The 13494-nt window shown below is 28.4% G+C and overlaps 1 protein-coding gene across 1 annotated transcript; it reads right to left on the bottom strand.

Moving 5' to 3' along the window:
- Window positions 1-1213: 1213 nt before the first annotated feature.
- Window positions 1214-4473, bottom strand: LOC119608712 (prisilkin-39). Its single transcript, XM_037963230.1, is given in 3 exon segments — window positions 1214-1589; window positions 4118-4157; window positions 4159-4473. Coding segments are annotated over 3 exon segments (339 nt in total). The 5' UTR covers window positions 4399-4473; the 3' UTR covers window positions 1214-1530.
- Between the last annotated feature and the right edge of the window lie 9021 nt (window positions 4474-13494).

The following is a 13494-nucleotide window of genomic DNA, read 5'->3' as shown; positions in this document are numbered from 1 at the left end:
GACTCTAGACTAGACTATAGACTAGACTATAGACTAGACTATAGACTAGACTATAGACCAGACTATAGACTAGACTATAGACTAGACTATAGACTAGACTTATAGACTAGACTATAGAGGCAGAAATACATTACTGCATTACAAATTCAAAAATATATATTTTGCTGGGATGTATTGATACATTTAATATGGAATCTCATATGAATACGTCATGATATTGCTTTTATGATAAATAAAACAACAATTTTAATGAACAATTTAAGTTTTATTAACTGTTATTTTTGGATAAAGTTTTAATAGGTTTTCTAAAAAAAAAATTGATTTAAATAAATAAAATAATCAAAAGTTTTTTTGAAAGTGTAACGATAACAAAACAAACTGAGACCGAAGTTATGTATACGAATCGATTAATCGAGTTTGTATATTAATGATTTTTACTCGATCATAAATGTTATGATTAGGTTGATGTGTAGTTTTTTAATTTAATTATGTACTTTTCTGAATAAACCTGGGACCAAAATTCTGTAAATTTAAAAAAATACTCTAAATTTATGTTTTAAAATTATTGTCATCAACGTTTGTTAAGTTGCGGTTATTTTTCATCATTTATCATTTGAAATACCAAACAGTTATTAATATAATTTTAATAAACCGAAAAAGAATATGAAAACAGAAAAACATACACTAATTAAATGTGTTAATGACCTTGTAAAATTAAAAAAAAATGTAAAATATCTGACCACAACAAATTTTGTGATAATTATTAAAAAGATGTCAATATCATGTTATAATTGTAACTGAATATAACAGATGATTTATTATTTATTAAAATCTACACTTTCCATGTTTCGTTAAACTATTAAAATGATTAATTTGAGGCAATAGTACTGTTTTTGTAAACAAAAGTAAGTCATTGTAGTCAAGAAGTGTTTTTATTTTATAAATTTTAAGGGAGTGTAACACACACATACTTACGAGAAAAAACGTAAGCCTGTTTATTTTTATTTTTTTATTTTCAATATTTAATTGTTCATTTGGAAAAAATGGAAAAAAAATTAAAAAAATGGTAGTCATTCGTAACAACAAGTACAAGATTTCATTTATTGATTTTTTTTAGCAACAAAACGCTTTAAACATTTAAACGCAAATCAATAAAAACAACAAAAAAAATAAAATATTTAAATGACACAATATTCACTTTCCATTTAATTTTTATTGTTACTGAATAAATGTTATTTTTGGGTTAAATTAAAAACTGTCTTAATACAAAAAAACCTTCATATATTTTGAGTAAATGAAACTGGTACATGATTTTAATGACTCTTTTTTAACGGTTTTAATGAAAATAATGCTGTTTTAAGAAGACTTTTTTAAATCAGAAAGAAAAAGAAAACAAATAAACAATTAATAGCTTAATTATACTGATATTTAAGAATGTCTTATATAATAATTAAAATTCTTAAATTTGAGATACTTAAAATTATTTAGATGTGTACTCTATTTTGTTGTTCAGGGTATGGAATGTGTGATCTAGTAGTAGTGACCGTGTAGACCATGATAACCATAGTAACCACCATAGTAGGGATAACCTGTATAAAGTAAAGAATGAGAGAGAAAAGAATTAGTTCAGACTCTTTTATAGTAATACTTAGGGGAGAAATTGTCACTGTGGAATAGAGCAGAGCTTTCGATAACACTGTGGGCAACCTAACTATACTATAAATGAAGTAACTAACATCCTATAACTAACTAACTAACTAACTAACTAACTAACTAACTAACTAACTAACTAACTAACTAACTAACTAACTAACTAACTAACTAACTACTAACTAACTAACTAACTAACTAACTAACTAACTAACTAACTAACTAACTAACTAACTAACTAACTAACTAACTAACTAACTAACTAACTAACTAACTAACTAACTACTAACTAACTAACTAACTAACTAACTACTAACTAACTAACTAACTAACTAACTAACTAACTAACTAACTAACTACTAACTAACTAACTAACTAACTAACTAACTAACTAACTAACTAACTAACTAACTAACTAACTAACTAACTAACTAACTAACTAACTACTAACTAACTAACTAACTAACTAACTAACTAACTAACTATCTAACTAACTAACTAACTAACTAACTAACTAACTAACTAACTAACTAACTAACTAACTAACTAACTAACTAACTAACTAACTAACTAACTAACTAACTAACTAACTAACTAACTAACTAACTAACTACTAACTAACTAACTAACTAACTAACTAACTAACTAACTAACTAACTAACTAACTAACTAACTAACTAACTAACTAACTAACTAACTAACTAACTAACTACTAACTAACTAACTAACTAACTAACTAACTAACTAACTAACTAACTACTAACTAACTAACTAACTAACTAACTAACTAACTAACTAACTAACTAACTAACTAACTAACTAACTAACTAACTAACTAACTAACTAACTACTAACTAACTAACTAACTAACTAACTAACTAACTAACTAACTAACTAACTAACTAACTAACTAACTAACTAACTAACTAACTAACTAACTCACTAACTATAATAAAGAGACATATCTATTTCAAAAAAAAAAAAAATAAAAAAAAAAGTTTATAAACAATAGAAAAATTTTAAAAAAATTTGTATTAAAAAATAGACTTTTTCTATAAAAAAGGAAATTTAAAAAAAAAATTTATATAAAAATTTAAAAAAAAAAAAAAATTAAAAAAAACATTTATATAAAAATTTTCTATAAAAAAAATTTTTGATCTTTTTCTTTAAAAAAAATTTTAGAAAGAAATAGAAATTTTCAAAAATTTTCTTTAAAAAGAGATATTTTTGAAAATTTTCTATAAAACATAAAGAATTTATTTAAATTTTCTAAAAAAATAATATAAAAAGGGAGTTTTCGATAATTTTCTATAAAATAACATTATCAATATAAACAGTTGAACCGATTTTCTTGAAATTTTCACAGTGTCTTACGGTAGATCTGGAAGGAAGGTAGCCTTTTGTTTTTGAATTTCAACTTGGCGAGGTGCCACGCCTACATACGAAATAAGTATTAAAAGTCGCATATCTCAGAAACTGCAACAGCTAGAATCCTCAAATTTTGTATGAACAATCCATAGGAATACATGTTGATAAAATGGGCAGCCTAGCTACAGTGGGTGTGGCACCTCCCATATAAAAAAAATCTTAAATTAGTATATCGGAGAAAATATAACAGTTAGAGACCTCAAACTTTGGTATCGACATGAATAGTTAGGACAAAGAATGGGCCGACTGCCGATAGAGGGCGTGGCACCTTCCATATGAATTATATTTTATATATTATATTTTAGGGTAGCAAAGCACACTGGGTATAGCTAGTTTTCTATAAAAATTGAAATTTTCCAAAAAAAAAAAAAAAAAATTCAAAAATTTTTCTGTAAAAAAGATAAATTTTTGAGAATTTTCTACAAAAACAAAATTTTAATAATAATAATTTTGGAAAAAATTAAATTTTGAATATAATATCTAATGGGTTTGAGTTATTTAGCACTTTGAAGAACCGTATTTTTTTTTTTTTTTTTTGTATAACACTATTTTAAGTCCAAAACATTCGATATCAAATGAATTAAGTTTCAAATAATAGATTTGAAGAATGATCATCGTCCTTTTATCTCTAATTTCGGTGTATTTCGATTTAAGCGATAGATTTAAGTGAGAAGGCAACATATTTTCATATTTTATGTACATAAATATATTTTTTTATTTTAGGAATCATCACTGGTCTTTGACCATTTCGGAGGATCATATTTTGGTGAGTGATCACATATTTTTTTTTCTTTTCTATTTATTGTCAAAAATATAAATTCTTGTCAGATTGCTAAATGTAAATTTTCAGATTAAGGATTTTCTATAAATAATATAATCTTGATAAATTTGAATAAATCTTTAAAAAAATCACATAATTTAATCCTTTAACCTTAAACTTATGTTATTTAAGATCCTATTAAGTCACTTTATTCCCTTGATATTTTGAATATTTCCGAAGGAATCTATTGCTTTAGATAAATTTCACAAATCCACTTACCCAAACCATAGTATCCCCCTAAACCACCATAACCCGCCATAATAAGGATAATAACCACCATAACCACCGTAATGGCCACCAAAATATGGTGATGAATAAAAGCCATAACCATATGAAGAAGAACCTTCTAAATCAGATTCAGAATCCTTTTCGGCAACAGCTGCAGTACCCGTATCTAAATCCTCAGCTTCAGCTAGACTTGAAGTGGGAGCTGAAGTCACCACTGAACAACACACCAAAACAATTAAAAATAAATAGAAAATTTGGAAAAACTTAGACATTTTGAACACTTAGAAATTTTGAGATAAGAACAAGATTAGGGTTCTGATTATTTGTTTTTATTTTAAACACTGGACAATTACAACTGACACTGACTACAACAATGCAAAAGGTTTTTATATAAAGTTTTAAAAATACTCCATTAAGAATTTTTTACTTTAATTTTCCAACACAACAACAAATGGGAAATTTAATAGTATTTTGTTATTATAAGTGATTTGCCTAATAAGCCAAAAACAAATATTAATTTTCTATATAGAAAAAAAAAAAACATTTTGCACGTAAAGAAAACAATTCTTATGAAAATTACAAACAATAAATAGAAAAATATTGTTAAAATACAACTAAACTTTATTGTTAAAATTTTCAAGGTTTTTTTAACGTTTTCAAAGACACCACCAACCTTTAGGTTGTGAGTTTAGTTGAAACTGTTAGAATTGTAGGCGTGTGCCAGCCATGCAGTCAACCGACGAATTTTTTTTTTTATTGTCTAAACTCACTGACTGACTGACTAACTGCGTAAAATTTGTGTAAAATAAATTGCGTGGAAAATGCTTCATTGATCTTTGGATTTTGTTAACTTTTTAACAACTTACTTACATTTTGTGTAAAACTATTTACAACTTATTGTAAATGGGCAGTTTTATTCTGAGGAGTCTAATTCAAGTTGTTACAGTGATTCTTGTCTAGGTTATTTAAGTTGTATTTGCCATCTATATACGATCCATAGTCTGGTCTATAGTCTGACTCACAGTATTTTCTACAGTCCCATCTATTATCTACTCTGTATTCTGGATTCTACTCTGATCTAAAACCCCGTCTACGTTTTAGTCTGGTCTATAACCTCATATATTATAATATAATAATAATGAATGGTTTGACCATAATTTAATCTGATCTATAGCTTAGTCTATAGTTTCTATAACCGTCTATTATCTAGTCCACAGTCTGGTCCATAATATAGTCTACAGTTTGGTATATTTTTTGTCTATAGCCTCATCTATAGTCTCGTCTATAATTTAATCTATAATTTGGTCCATAGTCTGATCTATAGAATGGCATATAGTCTGATGTATAGGCTGTTCCATAGTGTGATCAGTAGCGTAGTTAATAGTCCGGTCTATCATTTGGCCTATAGTCTGATCTGTGGTTTAGTCTATTGACTTGTCTATAGTCTGGTCTATAGACTGGTCTATAGACTGGTCTATAATCTGGTCCTTGCTCTAGTTTATAGTTTGGTATATAGTCTGATTTATTATCTATAGCCAAGTCTATAGTCTAGACTATAGCCAAGTCTATAGTCTAGTCTATAGCCAAGTCTATAGTCTAGTCCATAGCCAAGTCTATAGTCTAGTCTATAGCCAAGTCTATAGTCTAGTCTATAGCCAAGTCTATAGTCTATAGTCTAGTCTAGTCTAGTCCTATAGTCTAGTCTATAGTCTATATGTCTAGTCTATAGTCTAGTCTATAGTCTAGTCTATAGTATAGGCTATAGTCTAGTCTATAGTCTAGTCTAGTCTATAGTCTAGTCTATAGTCTAGGTCTATAGTCTAGTCTTAGTCTAGTCTATAGTCTAGTCTATAGTCTAGTCTATAGTCTAGTCTATAGTCTAGTCTATAGTCTAGTCTATAGTCTAGTCTATAGTCTTAGTCTATAGTCTAGTCTATAGTCTAGTCTATAGTCTAGTCTATAGTCTAGTCTATAGTCTAGTCAATAGTCTAGTCTATAGTCTAGTCAATAGTCTAGTCTATAGTCTAGTCATAGTCTAGTCTATAGTCTAGTCTATAGTCTAGTCTATAGTAGTCTGTCTCGTAGTCTATAGTCCTAGTAGTCTAGTCTAGTCTCGTCTATCTAGTCTAGTCTATAGTCTAGTCTATAGTCTAGTCTATTAGTCTAGTCCTATAGTCTAGTCTATAGTCTAGTCTATAGTCTAGTCTATATCTAGTCTATAGTCTAGTCTATAGTCTAGTCTATAGTCTAGTCTATAGTCTAGTCTATAGTCTAGTCTATAGTCTAGTCTATAGTCTAGTCTATAGTCTAGTCTGTCTCGTCTAGTCTATAGTCTAGTCTATAGTCTAGTCTATAGTCTAGTCTATAGTCTAGTCTATAGTCTAGTCTATAGTCTAGTCTATAGTCTAGTCTATAGTCTTGTCTATAGTCTAGTCTATAGTCTAGTCTATAGTCTAGTCTATAGTCTAGTCTATAGTCTAGTCTATAGTCTAGTCTTTAGTCTAGTCTATAGTCTAGTCTATAGTCTAGTCTATAGTCTAGTCTATAGTCTAGTCTATAGTCTAGTCTATAGTCTAGTCTATAGTCTAGTCTATAGTCTAGTCTATAGTCTAGTCTATAGTCTAGTCTATAGTCTAGTCTATAGTCTAGTCTATAGTCTAGTCTATAGTCTAGTCTATAGTCTAGTCTATAGTCTAGTCTATAGTCTAGTCTATAGTCTAGTCTATAGTCTAGTCTATAGTCTAGTCTATAGTCTAGTCTATAGTCTAGTCTATAGTCTAGTCTATAGTCTAGTCTATAGTCTAGTCTATAGTCTAGTCTATAGTCTAGTCTATAGTCTAGTCTATAGTCTAGTCTATAGTCTAGTCTATAGTCTAGTCTATAGTCTAGTCTATAGTCTAGTCTATAGTCTAGTCTATAGTCTAGTCTATAGTCTAGTCTATAGTCTAGTCTATAGTGTAGTCTATAGTCTAGTCTATAGTCTAGTCTATAGTCTAGTCTATAGTCTAGTCTATAGTCTAGTCTAGTCTATAGTCTAGTCTATAGTCTAGTCTATAGTCTAGTCTATAGTCTAGTCTGTAGTCTAGTCTATAGTCTAGTCTATAGTCTAGTCTATAGTCTAGTCTATAGTGTAGTCTATAGTCTAGTCTATAGTCTAGTCTATAGTCTAGTCTATAGTCTAGTCTATAGTCTAGTCTATAGTCTAGTCTATAGTCTAGTCTATAGTCTAGTCTATAGTCTAGTCTATAGTCATAGTCTAGTAGTCTAGTCTAGTATATCTAGTCTATAGTCTAGTCTATAGTCTAGTCTATAGTCTAGTCTTAGTCTAGTCTATAGTCTAGTCTATAGTCTAGTCTATAGTCTAGTCTATAGTCTAGTCTATAGTCTAGTCTATAGTCTAGTCTATAGTCTATAGTCTAGTCTATAGTCTAGTCTATAGTCTAGTCTATAGTCTAGTCCTATAGTCTAGTCTATAGTCTAGTCTATAGTCTAGGTCTATAGTCTAGTCTATAGTCTAGTCTATAGTCTAGTCTATAGTCTAGTCCTATAGTCTAGTCTATAGTCTAGTCTATAGTCTAGTCTATAGTCTAGTCTATAGTCTAGTCTATAGTCTAGTCTATAGTCTAGTCTATAGTCTAGTCTATAGTCTAGTCTATAGTCTAGTCTATAGTCTAGTCTATAGTCTAGTCTATAGTCTAGTCTATAGTCTAGTCTATAGTCTAGTCTATAGTCTAGTCTATAGTCTAGTCTATAGTCTAGTCTATAGTCTAGTCTATAGTCTAGTCTATAGTCTAGTCTATAGTCTAGTCTATAGTCTAGTCTATAGTCTAGTCTATAGTCTAGTCTATAGTCTAGTCTATAGACTAGTCTATAGTCTAGTCTATAGTCTAGTCTATAGTCTAGTCTATAGTCTAGTCTATAGTCTAGTCTATAGTCTAGTCTATAGTCTAGTCTATAGTCTAGTCTATAGTCTAGTCTATAGTCTAGTCTATAGTCTAGTCTATAGTCTAGTCTATAGTCTAGTCTATAGTCTAGTCTATAGTCTAGTCTATAGTCTAGTCTATAGTCTAGTCTATAGTAGTCTAGTCTAGTCTAGTCTAGTCTATAGTCTAGTCTATAGTCTAGTCTATAGTCAAGTCTATAGTCTAGTCTATAGTCTAGTCTATAGTCTAGTCTATAGTCTAGTCTATAGTCTAGTCTATAGTCTAGTCTATAGTCTAGTCTATAGTCTATAGTCTAGTCTATAGTCTAGTCTATAGTCTAGTCTATAGTCTAGTCTATAGTCTAGTCTATAGTCTAGTCTATAGTCTAGTCTATAGTCTAGTCTATAGTCTAGTCTATAGTCTAGTCTATAGTCTAGTCTATAGTCTAGTCTATAGTCTAGTCTATAGTCTAGTCTATAGTCTAGTCTATAGTCTAGTCTATAGTCTAGTTATAGTCTAGTCTATAGTCTAGTCTATAGTCTAGTCTATAGTCTAGTCTATAGTCTAGTCTATAGTCTAGTCTATAGTCTAGTCTATAGTCTAGTCTATAGTCTAGTCTATAGTCTAGTCTATAGTCTAGTCTATAGTCTAGTCTATAGTCTAGTCTATAGTCTAGTCTATAGTCTAGTCTATAGTCTAGTCTATAGTCTAGTCTATAGTCTAGTCTATAGTCTAGTCTATAGTCTAGTCTATAGTCTAGTCTATAGTCTAGTCTATAGTCTAGTCTATAGTCTAGTCTATAGTCTAGTCTATAGTCTAGTCTATAGTCTAGTCTATCTATAGTCTAGTCTATAGTCTAGTCTATAGTCTAGTCTATAGTCTAGTCTATAGTCTAGTCTATAGTCTAGTCTATAGTCTAGTCTATAGTCTAGTCTATAGTCTAGTCTATAGTCTAGTCTATAGTCTAGTCTATAGTCTAGTCTATAGTCTAGTCTATAGTCTAGTCTATAGTCTATAGTCTAGTCTATAGTTAGTCTATAGTCTAGTATAGTCTAGTCTATAGTCTAGTCTATAGTCTAGTCTATAGTCTAGTCTATAGTCTAGTCTATAGTCTAGTCTATAGTCTAGTCTATAGTCTAGTCTATAGTCTAGTCTATAGTCTAGTCTATAGTCTAGTCTATAGTCTAGTCTATAGTCTAGTCTATAGTCTAGTCTATAGTCTAGTCTATAGTCTAGTCTATAGTCTAGTCTATAGTCTAGTCTATAGTCTAGTCTATAGTCTAGTCTATAGTCTAGTCTATAGTCTAGTCTATAGTCTAGATTATAGTCTAGGTTATAGTCTAGTCTATAGTCTAGTCTATAGTCTAGTCTATAGTCTAGTCTATAGTCTAGTCTATAGTCTAGTCTATAGTCTAGGTTATAGTCTAGGTTATAGTCTAGTCTATAGTATAATCTATAGTCTAGTCTTTTCTTTTGATATGAAACTTCCCTATTGTAAGTTTACAAAGATTAAGCTTTAAGCAAAAATGTTAAGGGCTACTCAAATGTCATTAAACTATTTTCAGTTTGTCTCAAGCTACTTTGTAATATTTAGTATTTTGAATTTATTTACCCTACACTCAAAAATGCAAAGTAATTACAGTTATTAATACATTAAAGTAACTCTTCTTTAGATTGACTTATATAGAAGAATCTATAACAACTTCCTGGTAATCCTTCCTCAATACTGGAGGCTTAATTTCATAATCTCAAATCGTTTAAATATGATTTTCAACGTGATCTGTATGATCGTGGTCTTTCTATATTTTAAAGCGCAAATTATATTGATAAGATGTCTTAGAACAAATAGATGTTGACGATCATGATTTTTGTCTTGCAAGGCATGAATAATGAAATCTGTCAGCGATCATTATGATCGCAAATTTTGATGTAGGGTCTTTCTTTTCATCATTACTTCAGCTTTAAATCTTTATTGTAATTTTTTTTTTACATTTCATGCTTGAAAGATTTTTAACATTAATGGTATGCATTTTCTTAATAATAACAATAATTTTCTTGAAAAATTTGTTTTATTGTTTTATATGTAAACACAAATACTAAAGAATTATTTACTTATTATTTATATTCTTAGAGGCCAATGTCAAAGTAATTTTCTATGAGACTTTTTCTCAATATGAAAAAATTTGTTTGTGGTTATGATTAAATAATAAATATATATATGAATTCTTTAATTAAAAATAAATTAATATAAATGTAGTAACGATATGAAAACTAATATGGAAACAGTTAGAAAATTTATTAAATGGTAAACATTGATTTATAAAAAATTATTAAAAGTTAGAAAATTTGTCGTTTTAAAATAGAAATAAAGTTGTCAAATTGTTATACTAAGAAAATGTTAATTGAATAATAAAAAACCTTAAAGATCATACAAAGCGTTTGGAGAAGCTCGATCATTGATACAAAGTCTAAACAAAAACATAAATATTTAATCACTCGTATTTCCAATCTAAAATAGATAAAGCGCGATTAGTGTGCATTAATATTTATGACCAAAAATAAATCTGAGGTCACTTATATATTAATATTTCTGACATAAAATCGACCTCAAATCTTTAATTACTTCGTAATTAATCCTCCAATGCAAACTCGATCTGTGTGATCACTCATATTTATCACAAAAAATTGGCCTGTAGTTGAAGAAATAGAATAGAAAAAAGAGTTCGATCAGTAATCATTTATATATTCATATTTGTGACCAGAAATCGATCTAAAATCCTCAATTAAATAATGAACGAATACATTCAGGAAGATCGATCATTGATCGTTCATATTTCTGATCAAAAATCAATGTATGATTTGTAAGTAAATAACATATTTTATATGAAAAAAAAATTAGAATCCTCAATAACTTCATTTAAATTTCAAACATTTTTGAACAAAATTTAATTTTATTTTTTAAAAGAAATGAAAAATGTTTACAAATTTATAATAAGCATCCAATCGAAAAAGGAGATCGTCCTGAGTTCATTCATATTTGTAAAAAAATTATATCTTGAACAGCTTCGTGAATAACTCTTTATTTCTATCCCAAAATTTATCAGTGATCACTAATATTTACAATTACGGCTAAAGATCTAACTCGATCAGTGATTATTAATATTTTTGACTAAAATTCGATCTGTGATATACATATTTCTGTCCAATCGATCAAATAGATATTAAATTCTCATTAACTTCATAAATAAGTATCCTATCCAAACACGATCAGTGATCACTCATATTTCTGACTAAAATCTTAATGTGATTTTATTTATATTCAGTTTAGTAAACAAAGATCTAGCTCGATCAGTGATTATTAATATTTTTGACTAAAAATCGATCAGTGATATACACATTTCTCTACAATCGATCAAATGGATCTTAAATCCTCATTAACCTTATAAACAAGTATCTTATCCAAGCTCGATCAGTGATTCTTAATACATATTTACAATAGCGACTAATGATCTAGCTCAATTTTTGACTGAAAACCGATCTGAAATATACACATTTCTGTTCAATCTATCAAATGGATATAAAGTCCTTATTAATTTCGTAAATCAGTATCATATTTAAACTCGATCAGTGATGCCTAATATTTACAATTGCGACTTAAGATCTAGCTCGATCAGTTATTATTAATATTTTTGACTAAAAATCGATCTGTGATTTACATATTGCTGTTCAATCGATCAAATGGATATTAAATTCTCATTAACTTCAGAAATCGATCCAATGGATATTAAATCCCCATTAACTTTATGTAAAAGTAACTAATCCTAGCACGATCAATGATCACTTATATTTACAATTGCGAATAAAGATCTAGCTCGATCAGTGATTGTTAATATTTTTTATTAAAAAACGTTCTGCGATATATATATCATATCTGTTCAATCTATCAAATGGATATTAAATCCTCACTCATTTCATAAATAAGTATCCTATCCAAGCACGATCAGTGATCACAAATGTTTACAACTGCGACTAAAGATCTAGGTCGATCAGTGATTATTAATATTTCTGACTAAAAACCGATCAAATGGATATGAAATCCTCATTAACTTCGTAAATAAGTTTCGTATCCAAGTTCGATTAGTACTAACTAATAGTTACAATTGTTACTAAAGATCTAGCTCGATCAGTGATTATTAATATTATTGACTAAAAATCGATCTGTGATATACATATTTCTTTTCAACCGATCAAATGGATCTTAAATTCCCATTAACTTCATAAATATGTATACTATTTAAGCACAATCAGTGATCACTAATATTTACAATTGCAACTAAAGATCTAATTCGATCAGTAATTATTAATATTTCTGACTAAAAACCGATGTGTGATATAGTATATATTTCTCTTCAATTGATCAAATGGATTAGATAAGATTAGATTGCAGGTTCACAAAGTACTGCGACCTATGTGTGGAACATTTGTGCAGCCCGTTGGTTCACCATAATTTATTTGGTGAGAGACTGAACATGTCTTTTGGGATTAGAGATAGGATAAGATCAAATGGTTATTAAATCCTCATTAACTTCATAAATAAGTATCCTATCCAAGCACGATCATTGATCACAAATATTTACAATTGCAATCTAGCTCGATCAATTATCACTCATATTTCTGACCTAAATCTAAATGTAATCACTTATTTATATTCAATAATATCATAAATATTAAACTATTTGTAAGCAAGAATATGAATCCAATCGAAAAGGGAGCTCGATCAGTGACCAGTCATAATAGATCAGGTATTTTTGATTGAAATTTAATATTTATAATAAAAAATCTAGAATCATTAATAACTTCCTTTAAATGTTTCTAAGAAAATCATTTTTTATCAAAATATGTTTAACCTTTGCAATCCCAAATCCACACTGGTTTTCAGATCCTCAGCTTGGACTGGTTTCAAAGTGAAAAATTCTCTCTAAAGAACCAATAGAAAGTGTTTTGGGGTCGGAATAATTTTGTTTTGGTAGTATGAAGGTTAAATGAAATAATCAATCAAAATGCAGTTTAATGAATCAAAACATATGTTTGTTAACTAATAACTAGTCACTATAGCGATACTAGTAGTTGCTGTTCTAACTTGTTAATGTTTAATGATTAAAACTTAAACGTTAATTATGCTTTAAGATAAATATTAGTTATTTTTATAATTTAATGTTTAATGTGGTTAAAAAGTTTATAATAATGGTTAACGTATTACTCAGTTTTTGTTTTCAAATTGACAATTATGTTGATTATTTCAAACTAAAGTAAGGTGGTTTAGGTTTTTGTGAATATTTGTGACAAAATTTCAACTAATTTTTTCTAAATGCATTTACCATGAAAATAAATTATAAAAAAACTTTAAATTCATTTAAAACAATGTAAATATGTAAATTTAATCAT

Source organism: Lucilia sericata, unplaced genomic scaffold, assembly GCF_015586225.1.
Source record: "Lucilia sericata isolate MDLA Ls3-8-SP2 unplaced genomic scaffold, ASM1558622v1 Contig000874F_arrow, whole genome shotgun sequence".
NCBI classification, from domain to species: Eukaryota; Metazoa; Arthropoda; class Insecta; order Diptera; family Calliphoridae; genus Lucilia; species Lucilia sericata.
The sequence above is the reverse complement of the archived record's forward strand: the minus strand, read 5'-3'. Positions and strand labels throughout refer to the sequence as shown.